Genomic DNA, 23763 nt, shown 5'->3' with positions numbered 1-23763 from the left:
CAACTTCCCTCTTCTTCCTTACTGCCTTCAGATAGTAAGGTGATGGACAGATTAGGAAAGAAGATTTGCACTTTTTCAACCCTGGCTTTTAGAGCCATCAATTACCAAACTCATATGGTTAAGCATGCTCTAGACTTGGTCTCCCAGGCCTTAACACTGCTCTCCTCAATGCCAGATTCTCCAAACAAACCTCGGGTTGCCTCTAAGCTCTCTTTGGCTGCCCAGGTTAGCCTAGTTATTCCATTAAATGAAGCTATGATGCTAGATCTGCTGCATCAGCCTCAGTTCTGTGTAGGTACTCCTGGCTCAGGCTGCAGACCCTGTCAGATGATTTTAAAAACAAAATCTTAGATGCCCCTCTTGACAACAAGTTCCTTTTTGGAAAGCAGTCAGCAGAGCTATTTAAAAGTCTACAAGAGAAAAACAGAGCTGCAGGATCTTAAGTATCTGTTTAGTATCTGTTTGTCTACCCAGTCCCTAAGGTTCATAGGAACTACCCAGCCAAGCCAAGTTTTGTCAGAAGGGCCTCTGCCCCCCCCCCTCCTGTAAATCAAGAAAAAGTACCAGGAAGCCTGCTTCCTCCAGGACTAGCTCCTGTCACACTACTCCAAGGCAGCCCTTTTCTGATGGATCTAACAGTGCGTGACTGGCTAGACACTCTTTTTCTGCCCACCTCTCTCACTGTCTTGCCCTGTGGTATCAAATCACCTCCGACAACTGGGTTCTTTCAGTTGTGGAAAGAGGGTATTGCATGACTTGGCAGGAAAAGCCATCTCCAAAAGGTATTCCTCTCCCTCCAAAAAAACAAATCCATATGATACCTCAGGTCATTCAGGATTTACTCCAACAAGGTAGAATAGAGAGGGTTCTCCCAGGACAAGAAAGTCAAGGTTTGTATTCCAGGCCCTTCCTAGTTCCAAAAAAGGATGGCCCATGGAGGCCCTTCCTGGACCTGTTCTTTTAAATCCCTTTCTCCAGGAACTTACTTTTTGCATGCTGTCCCTACAAACCCTTCTTCCACTCTTGACACCTAGTGCCTTCATGGCCACTTTAGACCTGAAGAAGGCATATTCTCATATCCCTATCCAACCACACTTTAGCAAATTCCTGCATTTTGCTGCGCCATCCTCACACTATCAGTTTACTGCTTTTCCCTTTGGTTTATCCACAGCCCCAAGGGTATTTACAAAGTGTCTAGCCCTGCAGAACGAAAGGCATACAAATCTTCCCATACTTGGATGACCTCCTCATTCAGGCAGAGGAGGCAAGTACCTTACAAAGACAACTCAGGTTTACAATTTCACTCCTAGGAAAACTTGGTTTCACTGCCAACCTACTCATGTCCTCCCTTCTCCATCCCAGGACCAAATTTTCTTGGTTTGCAGAATAAGGACAGACCTGATGAAGGCCTACCTCCCACCAGAAAAGGTTGATTCTCTCACCAGCTGTTTTCGGGATCTACTCCTAGTCAGCAACATTTCAGCCAGGGAATTTCTTCGCCTTTTAGGTTTCATAGCAGCCACTCTTCCCATGTTGCCCCTTGCCAGGCTACACATGAGGAAGTTCCAATGGTACTTGAAGAATGTTTGGTCCCAGCACTCACACCCCCTAGACTTTCAGGTGCCCTTCCTTCTCTGCCTGAAGAAGGAAATAAGGTGGTGGATTCAGCAATTCTGCCTGAATACAGGACTTCCATTACAGGCTCTTCCTGCAGATCAACAGATGTACACGGATGCTTCAGATCTGGGGTGGGGGGGCCACTATGAATGGACTCAAGGTGCAGGGTCAATGGGAGCCCCGCCTCCAGAAAAACACACAAATGTCAGGGAAATTACTTCTGTTCTCCTAGCCCTGAAGGCATTCCTCCTTCTCATACATCCAGGTCCCTTCAAAATCTTCACAGACCACACCACAGTCCTGTGGTATATCAACAAGCAGGGCAAGACCAGATCTTTGCAGACTGGCCATACAAGCATGGGAGATGGCTACTGACTCCAGTATAACCTTATAAGCAGTGTACATCCCATCACAGAATAACAATCAAACGGATGCCCTCAGCAGTCTCAAAATCACAAGTGGATGTTACACAGAAGTCTTCCTGGACATAGTCCACCAATGAGCACTCCACATATAGATCTGTTTGCCTCCTCTCACAACAGACAAATACAGCTATTCTGTTGAAGTTACCCCTCCCCACAAGCTCGGAGAGTGGACGTCTTCTCAATTTCATGTAAGGGGGTGTTCGTGTATGCTTCCCCCTAATACAGAAGTTCCTGCTAAAATTTCAGCAGTACAAGCCAAAAATCTTGCTAGTGACCCCCTATTGGCCAAGGCAGCACTGGTTCTCCCTTCTAATGTCACTGGCCAAGGGCAATCAACACAAGTTGCCTCACAAGGTAGACCTCATCACACAACACCAGGGATCTCTCATCCACTCACATCTGCAAACAGTCTTACCCTGTGGGTGATACATTTCTGATCCCTTTCTTTACTCGGGAGGACATGCCATCGCTCCTGCAGGAGGCCAGGAAACCTACTACTAGGAGATCCTATTTATGCAAATGGAAAAGGTTCTCCACTTGGTGTCTTAAAAGGCAGCTAGACCCCTTTCAAGTGGATATACCTCTAGTTTTGTCCTGTGTATGAGAACTCCTAAAATCTGAAGTTTCGTATTCTTCAGTGAAAGTCCTCTTGTCTGCTGTCTCATCCTGTTTACCTCTTGATCCACCCTTGTTATCCAGATTAAAGGTGAAGCTTTTTTCTCAAGGATGTCCTTTACATCAAACCACCACGGAAACACATACTGCCTCCTTGGGACTTGAATTTCATTCTGTAGAAACTTACTACTGCCCCCTTTGAACCAGCAGCTTCAGCCACGTTAAAAATGTGTACATGGAAAACTGTCCTAATAGTAGCCCTGACTTCACCCAGAAGAGTCTCAGAATTACTGGCTGTCACGGCTATCCCTCCATACCTCATTTTCCATAAGGATAGGGTATCCTAAAGTGGTCAATGAACTTTCCCTTAACCAATCTATCATTTACCTACATTCTTTCCTTCATCAAAGAATAACACTAAGACAGTGCTCCATTTCTAGATGATCGCAGGCAACTTTGGTTCTATCTGGATAAGACTAAGGACGTCAGAAAGTCCAACCAGCTCTGTGTTCTTTCACCCCAGGGCCCTGGGGAAAGTGGTATCCAAGCAGACTGTATCTTCTTGGATATCCAAAACTATTTACTTCTGCTATTCCATCCATGGAAGACAGTTACCACACACTGTGAAAGCCCACTCTACCAGAGCAGTGGCCTCTACAGGGGCTTTCCTAAAGGTCTAGGTACAGCCACCATCCTAGAGGCCAGCTACATGGTCCTCAGTCCACCCTTTCACTAAACACTATAAATTGGACTGCATCTCAAGAGCCAGGGCAGAATTTGTCAAAGCCAGCCTCCATGGATTCTTGGAGATTGCAACTTCTTCCTCCACACATATCACAGGTTGAGCTTTGGGACTCTCACGCACATGAGAATAGAAGGATGTAGAATGGTTGTGTAAAATCTTTTGTTGCAGTATTCCTACCTCTTATAGGACCATTTCACTTATCTGGATGGTATCTTTTCAGTTGACCTTGGACTATTGTCTGACTGGGCATTAATTATCTGAGGTTTGTGTGTGCGGATGTCACATTTATGGCCCATTGTTTATGGTCCCTGCGTGTAATGTCCCACGCACCTTACATCAGCCAGGCTAAGCTTTTGTATATGAGCCGGACGTTTGGGTCACCTGAGACAGTGGATCCCACATGTGAGAATACGGCAACATGGAAGAGAAGGACATCTATGGTTATGGTAAGATTTTACAGTATTCTTTTTTTCATTCATAAAAAATGACCTACTGATTGTACTCTTTAAAAATAGAATAACTGTAAGTTACCAAACAAATTCACATGGCTGGTACTTTGTGTTGCCTTTGTGTATGAAAAATCCCTTCCTCCTTCAATGCACAGGTATTGTAAACAGTCATCTAACCAAATGTTTAGTTCACGTATTGTAAAAATGTATGCATTTTCTTCAGATTGTAGCTCAACTGATTTTTGTTATATGTATATGTGTGTGTGTGTGTGTGTATATGTATATATATATATATATATATATATATATATATATATATATATATATATATATATATATATATATGTGTGTGTGTGTGTCTGTATATATATTCCACTGTTGTCTCTGAATACTGGAATGCTTTAAAGTCTGCCTTCAGTTGAATTTGCATATGTCTTTTGACTTGTGACCAAGTGTTCATTGCTCCACTGTACAGCGTTAATCTTTGTACATAGTTGTACCAAGGCTGGTAAAATACAGCGCAAGTTCCATTATGGTATTCGTGTCTTGTTGAAGCTATAGGTACCTACTGCCACACCTCAGTCAACTGATGCATTCTTGTTTGTTGGAAACTGTGCCTATACTTCTGTATTTAATTACACATTTAATTGTGGTTCTGTGTATGTTAAACTTAGAAATTTGAGCTTTTGTCCTCTGGCTGCTGCTGAAAATAAAGAACACCAAATGCCAAAAAAGGCACGTCAGTGAAACCAGTCTTTGCATTTGGAACATTGGTCAACCCAGTATCATTTTGCTGTTGAAAATGAGCCCACGGCAGTTGTCTAAACATAAAGTTAAAAAGTAAAGCACAATAGGGATCTATCAGAGCATGTCAGTCTAGAGCAGCAGCTTTGTCTGCAGCATGTTTTAGAAACTATATCACTGACGATATTCTAGATGCAGCAGCAGCAAGAGCGTAAGCGTAAACTAATGTTCGTACTTTCACAGCAAGCTAAAACTTGAATCCATTTTAACATGGGACAGGGCTTGACATAGCAGTGCTTTAGGGATCCTGTAGTTCTCTATCTCCTAGGGGAATACCCTGCGAATGTTTGAGATGCTATCAACATGTATACTTTACTGTTAGCCCTTCTAGAGGGAGAATCATACAGGCTACCACAGAAGTGATTCGTGACTGCCAATAAATCTTAGTAAATGTTATGAGGGTGTTGTTAATGTCCTTAGATGGGTGATAACTAGGCACTTATATTAGTGCACGAGGCTACTATGCTTCAGTGCACTCCCAATCAAATAAGGGCAGTTCCCTCTTGCTTGGTTACACCCAAGCGCACATCCCCTGCTCTTCCTGCATTTTCACTGGAAATCTCCATTTGCCGCTGGTGGAATGGCAGATGGTCATGCTGGCAATGATTCCCATCCTCTTCTATGTGACTTTGCATCACTCAAGCCATTGCTTGAACTTGGATTGTGTGGGCCATAGTTGGATCTTTATCTCTCTTTGTCAGAAAACCAGGTAGATTTAAACCTTATTTCATTTTGTTTGTTAAAACTGTGGGAAATGCATATTGTTTTTGCCTTTTCAGAGCCCTGTTACTGGCATTTCAAAAGTCAATTTATACAGGCCTAGCATTCTTAACTTCAGCTTCTTTGAATATTTTTATTTTAGTAGTCGCTGAAGGTTGGGCTTCGGGCTGGCATCTCGGCACCATAAAAAAAAAAATCTACTGCCAATCATTAGCGGACCGGAGTTCCGCTGTGGCAACCCCTAACCGGGAAAAGCAAAAAAAAGTAGCATATTTAGATTAAAATCATGAGAGATTGTTAATATAAGATGTTGTCCTATCTTACCTTCATTCTTACTTGGATGGGTTTGGAGCCGAGCTGCCAAATACACAGCTGGAAGTCTCAAACTTGGCTCGTGGCAAGGTAGGTATCCCATGATGCAGTGGTGCAACTCTCCAGATCTTGTTTGCCGCTTTACGAGGTTGGATGTGCTCTTGGCTGTGGCCAAGTGTTTTGTTTTTTGCATTTTATTAGCTTAAACTAGTTAGGATTTATACATTAGTTTACTGTGTGCTGTGAAACTTTAGCTTTAAGTATGTAGTTTAGTTTATCTCCTTTTTTCTGTTGTGTACTTTTGCTTGGCCGTCGTTTTTTTTCACTGCCCTGTACTTGTATCCCATAGTGGTGCTTTAAAAAAAATAACTGTAGTGTGTGTTTTCTAGTCTCTTAGTTGGTTAGTTCATTAGCTCTTTTAAATTAGAGAGCTAATTGTTGTCTATTTTAGTTGGGTTAGTAGAGTTAGTAGTGTTGGTGTATTCTATCTCCTGTTATACCTTTATATTTCTTAGATGTGCTGTGTTTGTTAAATTAATGTGTTTTTATATTTGTAGAAGTGGTGTGAGTTTATTTGGTGTTTTGTTATTCTTATAGGGCCTTTTTCTTCCAAACATGTCTAAAGACACTAGGGAGAAAGAACATAAGCCTTCGGACTTTAAAAATGTCAAAAATGTATCCAGAAAATGTCTATTACAGACGGGCATGTCATTTGTGTCTATTGTTTAGGAGCTGTCCATCTCGAGGAGAATTGCACTTTCTGCCACTCCTTTAGTGCACGTGTGTTGCAGAAGAGGAAAAACAAATTGATTGTCAAGGGGCTCTTGAAATCAACCTTTGAGGAAGCTGTATAGAGTGCTTCTTCTTCGACCTCTTCTTCTAAGAGAGACAAACCAACTAAAAGGCCATCTCCTGTCTCTTTTGGCTCAGTCCAAGCCCCTTGAAAAATTATCTAAAATTTCAAAGCCATCTACCTCCTCGGCTCCACAGGCTTCGGAACTGATGGAGGTGATTATTATTGACAAATCTGGTTCTTCGGCCCCAAGGTCTTCGAATCCAAAAGATACCATGTCTTGGAGCCAGTCCATTGATATTTCACCTGTTTCCCCTGCCTTGAGATCTCCCATTTTGGAGAGATCTCATTCACCAACTCTATCCTTCAGGTCCTCTAGGAGCCTATTTGATGATAACATAGAGCGGGTGGTCAACTCGGCTCTGACTCAGCAGGTTTTGGAGCCTTCTAAGACTGTTACATCCACTGTTGTTTTTCCTCCGAGCCATGCTTGATCTTCAGACCCAAAGTGCCAAGTACCACTTGCTGTAGACCCGTTGGTTTCGGGACCCCCTTTGGAGATTACAGAACCGATATTTGCTCCGACACACTGTGCCATCTGGGGTGTCTGGGAGCTAAGGTTCTCTGGTAGGCCCTGGGGGGAGGGGAACGCTCGGACTCGAACGTCTTCGGTTCTGAGCCTACCCGTCAGTGCGTCAGCTCGGGTGAGCTCTGCTCCTACATCAGCCTCTGAGCCGGTCTCTCTGGGGCTGGGGGTGGCCTCTGTCTCCTCGGAACCAGTGGGTACTGCTTTCGAGCTGAAGAGGAGTGTGCAGTCCCCCTGTACAGCTCTACACAAGGATACTGGCATTCGTCTCACCAAGGCACCGGCTACTGTCTTGGCGCCACTCCATCCACAGGACAGCAGAGATTCAGAGCCTCAGGAACCCCCATTGGGCGAACCCCTTTTTTCCGAGGCTTCCCAGAATACCCTTCTGAGGAGCCCCCTCGAAAGAGGACATGCAAGAGGAAGCATGTAGACTCCCTTTGAGTCCATCACATCAGACACTGACCTCTGAGTCAGAAGGGTTCCCATGGTCGTCCTCTGAAGATATCTTATTTGCAGATATCCTGAAGATCCTAAAACAGAGAGGCTGCTGGAAAACCATCAGCCCTTCTGATGAGGAGTTGGTGTACCTGAAGGCCTTTGGATCTCAACCTTCAGCCTCCTGAGTGTCTTGGTCAGTCGAAAGGTGTGGGAGTCGCCTGACACTACGGAACCAGTCCCACGGAGGCCGAACAAGTTTTTGTCAGCCCCCATTAGAAAAGATTTTCTTACAAAAGATCTGCCTGTAGATGCTATGGTGGTGGCAGCAGCCACCAAGAAGGAACTTTGAGACATCTTCATCAGTTCATCCTCCGAACAAAGATTCTCAAACGATGGACAGATATGGGAAGCGTGTCTTTTCATCAGTGACTTTTAACACTCCGATCGCTGAACTACCTCACACAGTTTACAAGACTACAAAGAGATCTCCTGAAAGAGCTAGGAAATACTCAACAAGGTTCATTGGCTGGGGGCTGACTGAGAAAGTCTCCTCCCAGCTGTCCACCTTAAATTCTGTCAACTACTCCATGAGACTGATATCTTATGCAGCTGATGGAGCGAGTAGGGCATCAGGTTCACGAGTTTCCTTGAGTCACTCCTGGATGCGCTTGTATAATTTTGCGGAATTTTTTAAGTCTACCTTTACTAACGCCCCTTTTGATGGTTCCTCAGTTTTTGGATCCAGAGTTAGACACACTCACCAGATGCGAGCAGGAAGGGAAAACTCTCTGTGCCGTTGGAGTACGTTTTTCAGTACCTTCACGACCTTACCCTAAAGGTCAGAAGAGTGGAAAAATGTGGTTCAAAAGATCCCAGGGAACTTTCCAAGACACACAAGGTGAATGCTTCCCCAGGGACAGAGGGGGGAGTCAACAATGGTAGATATTCTAGAGGCAGGGGGTCCACAAAACCAGGGTGATTCCTTTCGCGAATGTCCCTATCAGCACTCCTGAAGGGAGGCCCTCCTGCTCTACTTTGGAGGCAGTCGTGGGACATTTATCTTTGTACACAGAAGCCTGGCAAAGTATCACAAAAGACAAGTGGGTAAAAAGCATAATATCCAGATGAATATTCCCTTCCCTTTTGCCATCCTGTCCCACAGATCAGAACAACCCAGATGGTTCCACCCAATCTAAGGGAGCAAACAACTATAGAAATCCAAAAGTTGCTGGACAAAAGAGTAGTCCAAAAAGTCCCCACAGACCAAATAGGATTCAGAACTTATTCAAGATTCTTTTTGGTGCCAAAAAGAACAGGGGACTGAAGACCCATACTGGATCTCAGCAAGTTGAACAAATCTGTCAAAAAGTCAAAGTTCCGAATGGTGACACTGCAGTCAATACTTCCCTTCTTGGGGAAAGTCAATTGGATGTGCTCAATAGACCTCCAAGATGCATACTACCACATAAAATGGACAGAGCATCAAGGAGTCACGGTTCCGGCTGGGAGCCAGTCATTATCAGTTCCGTGCTCTGCCCTTTGGTCTCACTACAGCCCCCAGAGTGTTCAAATGCATGGCAGTAGTAACGGCTCACTTGAGATGTCTTGGATTCCACGTGTTTCCATATCTGGACGACTAGCTCCTAACTGCCACCACCAAGCATCTACTCCAACAGGCCAGGGATGTGACATTGGAAATTTTTGCTCAGCTAGGCATAACAGTCAGTTTACAAAAATCTGCCTTGTTGCCCTGTCAACATATTGCCTTCATAGGCGCAAACCTAGGCACTGTTTCTATGATGCCATGTCTTCCAGCCGACAGAATTTCAGCCCTCTGACAGCAAATACTTCACCTTCTTCCAAAGGACTAGGTAAAGGCAAAGGTAGTTCTGAAGTTTCTAGGGACAATGGCTTCAACCATAACTCTGGTTCCCCTCACCAGGATGCATACGAGGATCCTTCAATGGCTCCTGTTCTCCCAGTGGTTGCTTCAAGAACTTCCTATGTCCCATCAGATCAGAATAACGGAGTCATGCAAGACGGATCTACGGTGGTGGACTCAGTCCAATCATGTGACTATCGGGAGACCCTTTATTCCACAACAACCTGTTGATATATTGACCACAGGCACTTCCCTAATAGGAGGGGGGGCATTATCTGAGAAGGACAGTCCAAGGTATATGGCAAGACCACGAGGCCCACTTGCATGTCATTGTTCTAGAGATGACAGCAGTGCTTCTGGTGTTGCAATCACTCCACGACTCTCTTCCAGTAGGGCGATTGCAATACAATCAGACAATATGTCGGTGGTATGGTACATAAACAAGGAGGAACCAAATCATACCCACTTTGTCGAGAGGCTCTGAGAGTTTGGCAATGGACAATTTCTTCCCAACGCTTTCTAGTAGCAACGCACATCCTGGGGAAATCCACTGTGATAGCGGACCAGCTCAGCAGGGCAATATTAATGCTTCACAAGTGGTCTCTGAACCAGAACATAATTTAAGAGACTTTCCAGAAATGGGGCCAGCCTTGCTGCGATTTTTTTGTCACTCCCATGAATGCCAAGTGCAGCAGCTACTTTGCCCTAATTCCCCCTCCAGGGGAGACACTGAGAGATACACTTGTACACGATTGGCCCTCGGGACTTCTTTCTGCCTTTCCCCCATTTCCCCTCATACCCAAAGTCATCCAGAAAGCAAAATCCTTGGGAAGCAGGCTGATTCTCATTGCCCCATATTGGCCTCTGCAGATTTGGTTCCCCTTCTTCTGGCCTCATCTACAGGAGAGGTTGTGGGTTCTGGACCCAGTTCCAGACCGTCTGACACATGTCAGGAACACTTCATCCTTCTGTCCACACCCTCAACTTGACAGCATGGCTGCTGTACTTCCCAATTTAGTCAGGCTTCAAAACTTCATTCCAGCAGTCGAACACATATTGATGTCCTCTCATAAAGTTTCTACTAGAAAACTATATACTAGCAAGTGGGAAAGATTCTCACTGGGCACAAACTAGAAACCTTGACCCTTTTTCTATGCCAATTCAGTCCATTTTAGAATTTCTTGCAGAACTCTTCCAGCAAGGCTCAGCTGCAGCAACTTAGAGTTCAGCTGGCTGCAATTTCAAATTTCCACATGGTGACCATTCTCATAACCTAATGTCTCACAGGTTGTGTAAAGCATTTTTAAAAGGCACTTCCTTATTGAGACCTCCTTTTAAAGAAACACTTTCTCCTTGGGATTTAAATTTTGTCCTATCTCAACTAACATTGCCACTGTTCGAGCCCTCTTCATCTTGTGACCTCAGATTTCTTTCCTGGAAGACCATCTTTTTTTAGTAGCTGTAGCATCTGCCAGAAGAGTTTTGAGTTGCAAGCACCATCAATCAAACCTCCTTATCTGGTCTTTCATAAGGATAGGGTATCGCTGCGAACTAATCCGTCCTTTATACCGAAGGTCTGCTCTCAATCCAGTATCAATCAATCCATTGAGCTCCCGGTGTTTTTCACCAATCATAGCAACAAAGTAGAGTATAAACTCCACCAACTGGACTTGCATAAACAGCTCAGATTCTATTTACATAGAACTAAAGATTTCAGGAAATCTGATCAATTATTCATCTCCTTCTCTGAGGCAAAAAAGGGTATGCCAGTATCTAAAGTCACCCTTTCAAATTGTATCATCTTTATCTACACCTCCAATAATGGACAGTTACCATTCAGAATTAGAGGTCACACAACCAGAGCACTAGCTACATCCTCAGCTTTTCAGGCCAGAATGTCTATGGACAGTATTTGTGCTGCAGCTACGTGGGCCAATCCTCATACGTTTGTCACTCATTACAAAGTGGATTTGGCCTCCAGGGACAGGGCATCCTTTGGTTCCACTCTGCTCAAATGTGTACTCCCATGAGCCACCCAGGAAAAAGGTGCTAGGGACGCTGTCCCATCCAAGTAAGAATGAAGGCAAGATAGGACAACATAACATAAAGAAGTTATGTACTCGCCATAACATTCCATGTTTGTTGTCCATCTCGCCATTCATTCTTATGACCCCTCCCTCCTTCCCCCGTCCAAGGACCCCCTAGAGGACCTGGTGGTGTCCTTTTACTCTGCTTGTTTCCCCCTTAAAATGGGGTCATACCTATATATTACTCATTAGTACTGTTAGCAGCAAACAAGGTCTGGAGAGTTGCACCACTGCATCATGGGATACCTACCTGGCCACGAGCCACGTTTGAGACTTCCAGCTGTGTATTCGGCCGAGTCAGAGCTGAGGATCGGCTCCGAACCCATCCAAGTAAGAATGAATGGTGAGATGGACAACAAACATGGACTGTTATGGTGAGTACAGAACATTTTTCATTTGGATATCTTATTTAAGTTTGACTTTTTTTAACTCTTCACATTTTTTACATAAAGGATTTGTGAAAATAGTAAATAGTATTAACAATTTTTTCTTAATGTTTGTTCTTCATAAGATGTTTATATTTTAATATTTCTTCTTTATTTTAGACTCCCAGTTCTGGGTATTATGCCTTTCAGATATGCGCTGGTTGCGGAATCAAGTGGTTGCACCCCTGACAGAGGAGCTGGTTTTCCGGGCTTGTATGTTACCTATGCTGATACCTTGCACAGGACTCGGTTATGCTATTTTCACCTGTCCTCTATTCTTTGGAGTTGGTAAGTGCATTTACATACATCTGGAATTAGTAATTCTACACTGAAGTGAAAAGAATAGGTTTTGCGCTGTCTTAAACTATTTTGCCATGTTAAAACCACATGCTTAATGCTTGCAACTTGATCAGTCCAATTTTCACATACTTCCTTAACAGAGCATACAACATTAAGTGTTTAGGATTTTGTAATTCACATTCTCTAAATGCATATAAGCAAGTTCTGGCATAAAAATTCCTTGTCTGTTTAAAAATTGGACAGTAGTTTCTTAGGGAGCAGTTTTTATAGATCTCACTAGGACCTTTGCCCACTTTGAAGACTCATTTTAAAAGCCCTGAGTATAACTACTGGGATAGCTGCATTTCATAAAGTAAAGATATGTTTAAATAGATAGTCTTTACTGTGCAACCCTCCCTTTGTTGTATTAATGTGGCTATGAAATTGTATTTCTGGAATGTGTCAGGAGCTGTGTCATTTAAATATAATTGCCATGTTTAATTGTATCCCACTGCATTTTTTTTAAAATATTTATTAGGAAATCCAATAGACCTCATGTTAGCAGCATGTTTTGAGAGCATTTTAAGGATTCTAGGAGATTTGACGGTCAGCATATCCAGACTGCCCAAGCTGACAATTCCAAAATTTATGGATTGTAAATACCCAATAATGTATAAAGCAGTTGAAATGAAGTAATGATTTAAGTCATCTACATCTCCATTTGTTATACTTTTAAGATGGACCTTGTTTTACTTAGAGGTAGCTTAGCCAGTTTAGGCCTACTGTTACTAAATTCAGTTTTGACCACTGTCGCTTTCATGTCTAGGACATGGTAAGAGTTTTCATGGGTTCTGTTCAAGCAGCTCTATTTTATACGAACACATCACTATAGAGACTTGTAACTTGTATACAAATTAACAACTATGGGTTACGCATGTTCTTTCTCTGGCTGCTTCTTCAAAATGGCTCTAGGGGATGCACCTGTCAGGAACTTATACGTGGACAGCACAGCCTTGTGTGCTTCTTAAAGATATAACATACATACTCTTACCCTATGATCTACATCCTCCCTCTTTGAGAAATAGATCATTAATTGTTAATAGACTATTTGGCATGTAGAAATCACATATAGTCATGCATTATACAATGCTAAATATATATATGTAAATAGAATCAAGTCCACCTTGCTGTGTATTTCACACTAGGCTTGGATATTTGTCCATAATGTGTGACATAAAACTGGGAATTAGATTTAGCAACTGGAACAGTTTCTGCAAAATTGACTTGTGGAATGTACGAATCATTTTCTGAAATGGAATCAGAATTTTAGATGCATTCTGGTCTGGAAACAGTGTCTTATTCACTCCATTTCTGTGATGCAGACTCTAAATCAATGTTGTGATTGCAATGATGATAATGATTCTGGTACAGGAAGAGGTCTGAGATTCCTCCTATACTCCATATCCTCAGAGTTTACGAAGTAGGATCGCTGCTCAGCACAGATGCCTGTAATCTGTCATATTTGATCAAAACCTTTTGTTTGAATTTGTACCGTCTCTCCTTCCCTCAATGGACAAAGTAATCTGCTCGATCTGTTTTAACTAGTTTTCTGGATATTATGCTTCTTAAACAATTGAGCCTTGATAGTTTTATTGTTCTTGGATTTAGGCTGCAGCAAACATGAAGAAATAGATAACGTAGTTCTAGTTTGCCTGGAAAGTAGTCTTTGAGCATGTGAGCCAAGAATATAATCACAGGGTGTGTTTCTGAGATTAAGGAGATTCAAGAATACATCGGTATTGTCACACTTTGACCTTTTAAGTAATTGCTTTGCACTCTCCACTGCTCATTCAGCTAGACCATTGGACTGAGGATTTTCAGGGCGACTAGTGACCTGTACAAAGTCCCATTCTTTTGCAAATTTCTGAAACTGGGTAGTGAAATGAGTACCGTTGTTAGAAAAATATCTGTGTGGACTTCCATGAACTGACAAATGACGTTTCAACTTAGTAATAGCAGTGGAAGTTAGGTTAGGTAGTAGCGCATTCCCCAGTCCAATTCAAATAAGAGTCTACCAAACTAAGTAGTGTTGATTGTTCCACTCAAAGATATCAGTAGCTACAGTAGGTAGACCAAGGTAGTTCAGGAACTGGACTTAGCTGAAGTGGTTCTCTTTGTAAATGTGATTTTGTAATATTGCAGACTAAACAAGAAGATAGTACTATCAATGTCTCTTGGTAGTAAAGGCCAAAATACTAATTCTTTTGCTCTTCTCTTAGTGGATGTGGACCCGGAGTGACCACAATGCAAAGTATGGGTGTATTCTTGTATGTAAGCAGGAACAACAATTTTAGGACCGTTGAAAATAATGCCATTTTCCATCTACAATTCATCTCTGTAAGAAAAGTACATTTACACTTCAGGTGGTACACTAGATTGCTTTGATGGCCATCCAACATTAATATAGTGATTGAACTTCTGTAAAATTAGATCAGTCTGAGTGTGGTCTGTTAATTCATCAAGTCTAGTGGTAGAAAAATTATGCTTTGACATCACGTCAAAGTCAAAAGTCTCTGCGTCAAGCTGTTCTGTTGAATTTCTGGGTGATCTGGATAAGGTATCAGCCAGATAGAGCAGTTTGCCTTTTGTGTAGACCATTTTGAAATTGTACTTTTGCAATTTGAGCATCGTTCTTTACAGTCTCACTGGAACAGAATGCATAGGCTTCTTTAGAATAGTAACTAGATGTTGATGGTCAGTTTCAGTTTGAATAACTCTACCATAAATATAGTCATGAAACTTGGAACATGCAAATACTATTGCCAAAAGCTCCTTTTCAATCTGAGCATACTGCATCTAAGCTTGGGTTAGTGTTCTAGATGCATAGGGTACTGGTCTGCCCTCTTAAAGTATGACCACACCTAGACCAAATTTTGAAGTATCACAGGAAAGAGTAACTGGTTTATTCACATCATAGTATCTTAACATAGGTGGGGTGGCAGTTTTTTGCTTGAGGTCTTCAAATGCGTTCTGGTGCAGTTCCAACCATGACCATGCAATGCTTTTGCGTGTGAGCTCTCTTAAAGGTGCTGTCAGCTTACTGAAGTCTGGTATAAATTTGCCTAAGTAGTTGACCATGCCCAGAAAACGCTGTAAAGCTTGTACATTGTCTGGTGTTGACATTTCAAGAATAGCTGCTTGCTTGGTTGGGTCTGACCTCAAGCCTGTGCAGGTAAACAAATGACCTATGTATGTACGTCTGGAAGTCTGAATTTACATATCAGAGGATTGAGCTTCAAGTTTACTTCATGTGCTCTGTCTAGAACTTTCTTGAGGTTTCTGTCATGCTCTGCTTCACCATTGCCTCCAACCAGTAGATCGTCTACTATTATAGCCCAGGGATAATGATGATTTGCGATCAAGCATCACTTGGCAAAACAAACTCTTTGCATCCAAAACAGAAAATACAGCAGCATTCGGTATTAGAGCTGCAACTTTGACTGTGCGCTTTGGATGATACGGTCTTTTTAATGCTTTGTTCAGATTTCTTGAGTTTATGCATATTCTGATTTCATCTGAGCCGTTTTTATGGGCAGCTACCATGGACGACACCCATTCATTTGGTTCTGTGACTGGACAAATCACACCTTGCTGCACTATTTTATCCAGCTGAGCCTTCACTTTATGTTGCATAGCTATCAGAACTCTTCTTGCTGATCTGACTACTGGAGTGACCTCTGGGTCTAACTTTATGGAATACATAACTGGAAGTTTGCTTAACTTGTCATCGAAAACATCAGCATACTCTGAGAAAATGGCTTCGGAGAAATTAGAAATTGGAACTGCATTTATGTGATGAACTTCTTTAACAAAAGAAAGCAGATTCTTTCTCAGACTTTGAGACCCAGTAAAGATTGCACTCATCCTTCGGACTACATAGAATAACAAGTTGTAACAGTTCTCTGCCAAATAAGGTGAAAGCATCTCTGAACTTTCGGTCTGAATTTCTTCACCTCCATAAGCAACAAGTCTCGCACTACTGGTTGCATTGAGTTGCTCATTAGTTTTCACTCTAGCGAATGTGTCTGCTGATATAACATTACAGTTTGAACCAGTGTCTACTTTGATCTCTGTGTATCTTCCATTAATCTGGACAGTACAAAATACTTCACTTCTTGTTAATAAGTTCACTTCATCAACTCCTTTACCAAGCACTGATACACCATCTACATAGAAAGCTGACTGCTTCAGCTCTACTTGATCAACTGCTTTTTTGTGCGACTTTTCTTTACAAAGGAGGCTTACTTGATTTACAGAACTTTTGGAAATGGTTCCATTTTTTACATTTGTGGCATTGCTGGCTATATGCTAAACATTTCTCTCTTTTAGACTCGTAACTTGCACCACAATTGCATCAGTTAACAATAAAGCTAGATTTGGGTTTTGCTGATTCATGCTTGTATTGCACTGAGCTGGTGCTTGCACCCTTTTTAAAACTTTCTGGAAAGCCTTGTGCTTTCTTTGGAAATCCTGTAGTTGCCACGTGCTCAGGCCTGCTTTTATTTGCCACGTGTTGCTTACTATCTACATGTGCTCTGGAGCCAACCGAAATTACACTCTTGTCGCTCGCAAGCATACTTGTGTGTTTTTCTGTCACCTCATGGATTTGACAAATATGGCTTTGCTGAGCATTAAATTATGGTCAGGAAGCAAAATCTTTCTCAAAGCACCATTGTTAATACCACATACAAGCCTGTCATCCTTTAAATCACCAAAATGACATGTTTTAGCTCTGTTTCTCAAGTCCGTTATCTTCTTTCGGCTTTTCCCGGTTACAGGTCGCCACAGTGGATCACCTGTCTGCTCTTGATTGGCAGTGGAGTTTTATGGTGTCGAGTTGCCAGCCTGGCGCCCAACCTTCCACAGAAGGCACGCACACACTCACACCTAGGGCCAATTTAGAGTGTCCAATCCACCTACAGCATGTCTTTGGGATGTGGGAGGAAACCGGAGCACCCGGACGAAACCCACGCGACCACAGGGAGGACATGCAGACTCCACACAGAAGGCACCCCAACCAGGGATTGAACCAGGGAACCTTGTGCTTATATTAGCTGCAAATGTTTCCCTTGGTTTCTGATCTTTCGTGAAACCACAAAACACTACACCTACCAGGAAAAATGAATAAATGAACGACAAAGCTGAAAATGGGGAAACCAATATTTTACTGTATAAAAGACTGTAAAAATATACAAAAGTAAGAGCTTTTGTAAGGCACACTGACCAAACTTCATCAGACAATAACAATAATAATAACAATAATTGTCTGATGAAGTTTGGTCAATGTGCTTTATGAAAGTGCTTACTTTTGCATATTTTTACTGAGTCTTTTATACAGTAAAATATCTGTTTCCCCATTTTCAGCTTTGTGGTTCATTTATTCATTTTTCTGATCTCTCGTGTAAAACAAATGCCTCTGTAATGTAATATTCATCTGGGGGTTGCACATTTCTCTGAACTTGCGCTTCAGACACTCAGGATCTTCCCTTGACTCAGCATCTTCCCTTGACTCAGCTTTTACAAAATATGGCTGTCTGCACCTTCTCTTTCATATACTGCTGGTGCATACACAAATGAAAGCACTCTTTCAATGGCCTCTGACCCTGCTTGTTTTAGCAAAATGAATGCCCTGGTGCATGCATCTCTGTCAGCATAAGCTGCTTGTATAAAAATATGATACTTTTGCTCAAATATTCAATTTTCTGCAGTATTCTGATCAAATAGAATTGGTGGGGGCTTTTGAAGTCCATCTGTCATACTAGCACATACCAGCTAAGGGTTTTGCAAATAAGCAGAAACATACAGACATGTACATATGCCAGAAACTAATGCCAGTAATTGTCCAATGTCTCTGCGCTCTGAACGTCTATGTTTGTTGGGTTTTTCAGAATTATGCGAATGAACAAACCTGTAATACTTTTGAATAACTAGACTTTGCAAAATAAACTTCTCTGGCGTTTTAGTGTTTTTGTAATATCGTTGGAACGGCAAAAATGCTTGCTAAAGTTACTTACCATCATTTTAAGAAACATTAGAGAATTTTACGATGTGACTGAACAACTCACGAGCACTGTAATGCTCTTGAAATGTCCTCTTTTGTAAGAAAACACATCTTATCAGTGTAAGAAACATGTCAAGTAACTGCACAGTGAGAATAAATCAATCATCAGTTACCCAAAACTCAGTATTTATTTTATTTTACATTTGTTTATAAGGAAAGTCCGACTGGACACAGGTCCATTTTCAGTGGAGCCCAGGGAGAAAAGCTCCAGTGCAGTACATTACAAAGGATACAATATGGCAAGATAAGAAGGAAAGCATCACATCACACAGGAAATAATAGAACCGAACATGCATAGCAGAACTTAATTGTTAAAATATCAAAAGGTGAGTCAGTACCATATAGTACATACAATTGTGAATATCTGAAAGATAATTTTTTATTACTTTCAAAGTGATTGCACTTTTCAGATTGTTGTATACAAGTATTGGCAATGTCCCCAAAATGGCGGTACCTTGCTAGGCAACTCCTATACAGTACAAGAAGTACTCTATAATGGTGGCAGTTTGCAAATAGACAAACCCAGCACAAGAAACATTTCAAAATGGCTATACTTGACTGTATTTCAAGAAATAGTTGCACTTTGTACAGAATAAACTCTTCGAAATACATACACAGTAATAAGCACACTCTGTAAGCACTTTTACACGCTTGAGATACTTTGAATAACTTTTGATGTTCTTCGTGTTTCACTGTTGTAGTCATCACACTTGGGTTATCTGCCTGCAGAGGTAGCCCTCAGACAGCCGGAATACCGGAGTCTTGGGATTTCTGTGTCGGATGCTGTCGCCTCTTCCATGACGTCAGGTCGTCGGGTATAAAACAGGCAGCCGACGCCATTACATCAGTCTTTCTTGCCGAAAAGGAGCCCAAAGCAGAAGCAGTTTGCAAAGTCGGCCACTACCTGAAATTTTCATTTTTCGAGTTTCAAACCTGAAATCTTCTAAAGCTAAGTACCCAGTTGGGGGGATCCTTTTTTCTTGCCCTGACCGATGTCAGAAAAAGTTAACAATTGTCTTGCCTGTGGAAAGCAAATACCTCACAGAGATTTCCATTCTTACTGCATAACCTGTTTAGGCCTAGACCATGACGTCCCTCGCTGTCTGTTTTGTGCCTTGTTTAACGCCGAACCATTCGTTGTCAGGTTATCTTTGTGGCTAAATTCTTTTGCTGTCGTTCAGCATATTCCAAAATGGCTTCAATAAGCCATCCGACTACCGATCTTCTGAAAAAAATGTAAAGATAAAGACAGAGACAGACCACTTAGGTCCAAAACTGCTGACGACGCTTCCATTAAGCTAGTCGCCAGTCCGTCTGTGCTCAGTGAGGCGCCATTGCAGCCCCTGATGCCCACTTCTACAGATTTGCAGGCCTCTGCTGAGACCCATTCAAAGTCTGGTATGCTGTGAGATGCTTCGACTATGGAACCTGCAGATGTCTCTACCTTGGATTGGTTCCAAGCCACTGTGCAGGCACTGGCTTCTGAGGGTGTATTCCGACCTAATGATGTTCGAATTAAACTGACAACTTCGTTTTTAGCTAAAACTACTGAGTTTCTCAGGCCCAGAATACGCACTACGCCTAGAAAACCGACGACCAAAGTGCATGCTGAAGCTCCCATGCCACAAAAACAAATGCTTAGAATGGCTAAAGACCTTATTACCCTAATTAGGGGAAGCCAGCCTTCCCCTGCCAAGAGACAAGAATTGAGTTTCATTCTATTCTACAGACCAGGAGTCCGATGACTCTGACCCTTCTGATTATCAGGAACATACCCTTATCAACCTATGAGGATTGAGATGCAGAGGAATCCATTCCCCCTGCCTCCCCTCCAGATGATTTTTCTTTTGGTGAAATCTTGCATACTTTGAGAGAGCATTTCTGCTGGGAATTTCAGGACTACCCTCAGTCCAAAAAGACTCAGAGAATTTTTAGAGTTGCCTCAGCACAGGCCTCTAGCTATACCCCCTGTTCTTGGTGTTGTAGATGATGTCTTCATGGAATCTAGTCTTACTCCAGACACTTTACCACCACCCCTAGAAAACCTGACTGGTACTACAGAGCACCTGATTCTCTCATTTCTCTTTTAAGAATCCCACTGGGGATCCAGAGACCATTTCCCAAGGACCTAAAGGTATTAAGGCTACTGCAGCCAAAAACCCTACCCCTTCAGACAGGGATTCCAGAGATTTAGACAGATGAGGGAAAGAAGGTATATACCTCTGCAACTCTTGCCATCAGGGCATTAAATTGCCAGTTTCACATGTTGAAGTACCAGCAGCGTATTATGGAACTAATTAAACAAAAAATGGTGTTACTTCCTGATTGTGCAGTAAATAAAGATTTGCAAGAGTTAATGCATTCTGCAAACCAAGTTAGTAAACATACTTTGCAGTGTGGTTTTGGTTCCTTAGAAGCATCTTGTTGGGCTGCAGTCACTGGGTCTGTACTGAGAAGGCATGTTGGCTGAAGGAACAAACCTTGCTAGATCATGTCAAATCAAAATTACTAGACGTTCCTTTAAATAAGAACTGTTTAGCACCAAGGCAGAAGAGGTCCTTAAAAAGATGGAAGAAAAAGCTAAATTTGTGCAAACTGTTAAAGAATTCTTACAAGTGCAGCCACCTAAATTCAGTAGGCATTGGCCTTCTAAAAACTGGTCCTTTCCAGCCCCTTCCAGGCCTTCTCAGTCCAAACCCAGGGGAAACAGACCACCCAGTCTACAGTCTCAGGGTATGCAGAGATCTAAACAATAGAGTGCCCCCACCTCAAAAACAGGGAGTGGTAAGCCACCCCCTTATGGAAAAAGTTCACAATGACTTTTCAGTTATCCTTCCCAGCCCTGCCCAAATGTTCTTCGTGTTTCACTGTTGCAGTCATCACATTTGGGTTATCTGCTTGCAGTAGCCCTCAGTCGGACTGATTATCAAAGTCTTGGGTCCTGCGTTGGTTGCTATCTCATCTTCCATGACATCAGGTAGTCAGGGGTATAACTCATGCAGCCGATGCCATTACTTCAGCCTTTCTTGTCATGCAGTGCCCGAAGCAGAAACAGTTCGCAAGTGCCGGTCGGCCGACTCCTGAAATTTTCGTCTTCGAGTTTCAAATCCGAAGTCTTCAACTAAGCTAAGTACCTCGTTGGGGATCCTTTTTCTTACTCTAAACTGATGTCAGTAAAAGTTAACAATTGTATTTCTTGTGGAAGCAAATACCTCATAAAGATTTAATTCGTACTGCATTCCTTCCTTAGGCCCAGACCACGACACACCTTGCTGTCGATTTTGTGCCTTATTCAAACCTCATACTATTCGTCGTCTGTTCATTTATGCATCTAAATATTTTGGTACTCTGTTCAGTTAATCAAAAATGGCTTTGGTAAGCCACCCGACTACCGACATTCCGAAAAAATGCAAAGGTAAAGAGAGAGACAGACCGCATAGGTCCAAAGCTGCCGACAACGCTTCTCCTAAGCTAGTCGCAAGTGAGTCACTTTGGCAGCCCCTGATACCCGCTACTTCAGATTTGCAGGCATCTACTGAGACCCATTCGGAGTCCGGTATGCCGTGAGATACTTCTTCGACTGTGTAACCTGTGGATGTCTCTACCTTGGATGGATCCGGAGCCACTGTGCAGACACCGGCTTCTGAGGGTGTATTCAGGCCTACTGACTTGCATATTAAACCGATGACATCTTCTTCTTCAAGGCCTGAAACTCGATCCATGCCTAGAAAACAGACGCCCAGACCGCATGGTCAGGCCCCTATGCCTAAAAAACAAATGATAATAATGGCTGAAGACCTTATTAATCTAATCAGGGGAAGCCACCCTTCCCCCCCCCCAAGAGACCTAGGACTGATTTTCCTTCTGATTCTTCTGAAAAGGACTCTGAAATTTCTGTTTTCTCTGGTGACCAAGATTTAACCTTCTCTACCTATGAGGATTCTGATGCAGAGGACTCTCTTCCCTCTGCTTCCCCTCCAGAGGATTTCTCTTTTGGTGAAACATTGCATACTTTTCGGATGCATTTCTGCTGGGAAAGCCAAGATTACTCTGACTCCAAAATTAGACTTAGGGAATTCTTACTCCTGCCTCAACACAGGCCTTTAGCTATCCCTCCTGTACTGGACATTTGTAGATGATGCCTTCTCGGAATCTAGCCTAGCCCCTGACACTTTGCCTCCTGCTCCAAGAAAACCTGATGGGTATTACAAGGGTACCTGACTCTCACAAGTTCCTCTTTGAAAATCCTACTGCAGATCCTGAGACCATTTCACAGGGGACCCAAGTGCATTAAGGCTACTACTGCCAAAAATCCTCCCCCCTCTGATAGAGATTCCAGGGCGCTGGATAGATGGGGTAAGAATGTATACACTTCTGCAACTTTGGCCATTAGGGCTTTAAGCTGCCAGTTTCATATGTTAAAGTATCAGCAGCATATTATTGGATTGCTTAAACAGAAAATGATGATTCCTGACTGTGCTGAAAATAAAGAATTACGGGATGTAATGCATTCTGCTGAACAAGTTGGAAAACATACTTTGCAATGTGGTTTTGTTTCATTAGAGGCATCTTGCAGGGCTGCTATCACTGAGTCTGTACTTAGAAGGCATGCTTGGCTTAAGGAGTGATCTTTGCCAGATCATGCTAAAGCTAAATTACTGGATGCCCCTTTAAACCAAGACCGCCTGTGTGGCAACAAAGGAGAAGAAGTACTTAAAAAGATGGAGGAAAAAGCTAAATCTATGCAAACTGCTAAAGATTTCCTGCAAGTACAGCCTCCCAGATTTAGTAGGCATTGGCCCTCTAAGAATTGGTCCTTTCCTGCCTCTTCCAGGCCTTCTGAGTCCAAACCCAGAACCAGCAGAACTCCCAGGCTTCCGTCCCAAGGTACTCACAGGCTTAAGCAGTGGGGGGCTCCCACTTCCAAAGCAGGGAGTAGTAAGACTTCCCGTGTGGTAAACTGTCTCAATGACTTAACTTTAAATCTTCCAAGCCCTGCTCAACTGACTTCCTTTAGGGGGAAATATTGCCCTGCATGCAAAAATTTGGGAACTCATTACCCAGGACAAATGGGTTTTAAATATAGTTTCCAAACGATACAGATTCCACTTCCACTCCTTACCAACGCCAAACGTTTGGCCAGACCTACCCCCCAAATCAGTGGGCAGTGGCTCAAAAGAAAGTTCTCTCTTTTAAGCATCAGGGCTATTCAACCTGCCCCAGAAGAATGGGGGCAAGGTTTCTACTCAAGACTTTTCCTGGTACCCAGAAAAGACAATTCCTGGCATCCTATCCTGGACCTGTCTATCCTAAACACATTTTTGGTAATCCCAAAATTCAAGATGCTAACCCTTCATCAGCTGCTTCCCATGCTAGGCAAAGATGCCTGGTTGGCAACACTGGATTTAAAGGAAGCCTACCTGCACATCCCAATAAGGGAATCTTGCAGAAGATACCTACAC

The 23763-nt window shown here is 42.6% G+C and overlaps 1 protein-coding gene across 1 annotated transcript in view; it reads left to right on the top strand.

Annotated features, from left to right (window-relative positions):
• Positions 1 to 23763, top strand: part of RCE1 (Ras converting CAAX endopeptidase 1) — a 976724-nt gene that overhangs the window by 494000 nt on the left and 458961 nt on the right. Inside the window, exon 5 of the mRNA XM_044075996.1 lies at positions 12022 to 12189. Within this exon, the coding sequence (XP_043931931.1) occupies positions 12022 to 12189 (168 nt within the window). The remainder of the gene's footprint in view (positions 1 to 12021; positions 12190 to 23763) is intronic.

This window comes from Protopterus annectens, chromosome 6.part1 (genome assembly GCF_019279795.1).
Source record: "Protopterus annectens isolate FY-2018-M chromosome 6.part1, PAN1.0, whole genome shotgun sequence".
NCBI lineage: Eukaryota > Metazoa > Chordata > Ceratodontiformes > Protopteridae > Protopterus > Protopterus annectens.
The sequence above is the reverse complement of the archived record's forward strand: the minus strand, read 5'-3'. Positions and strand labels throughout refer to the sequence as shown.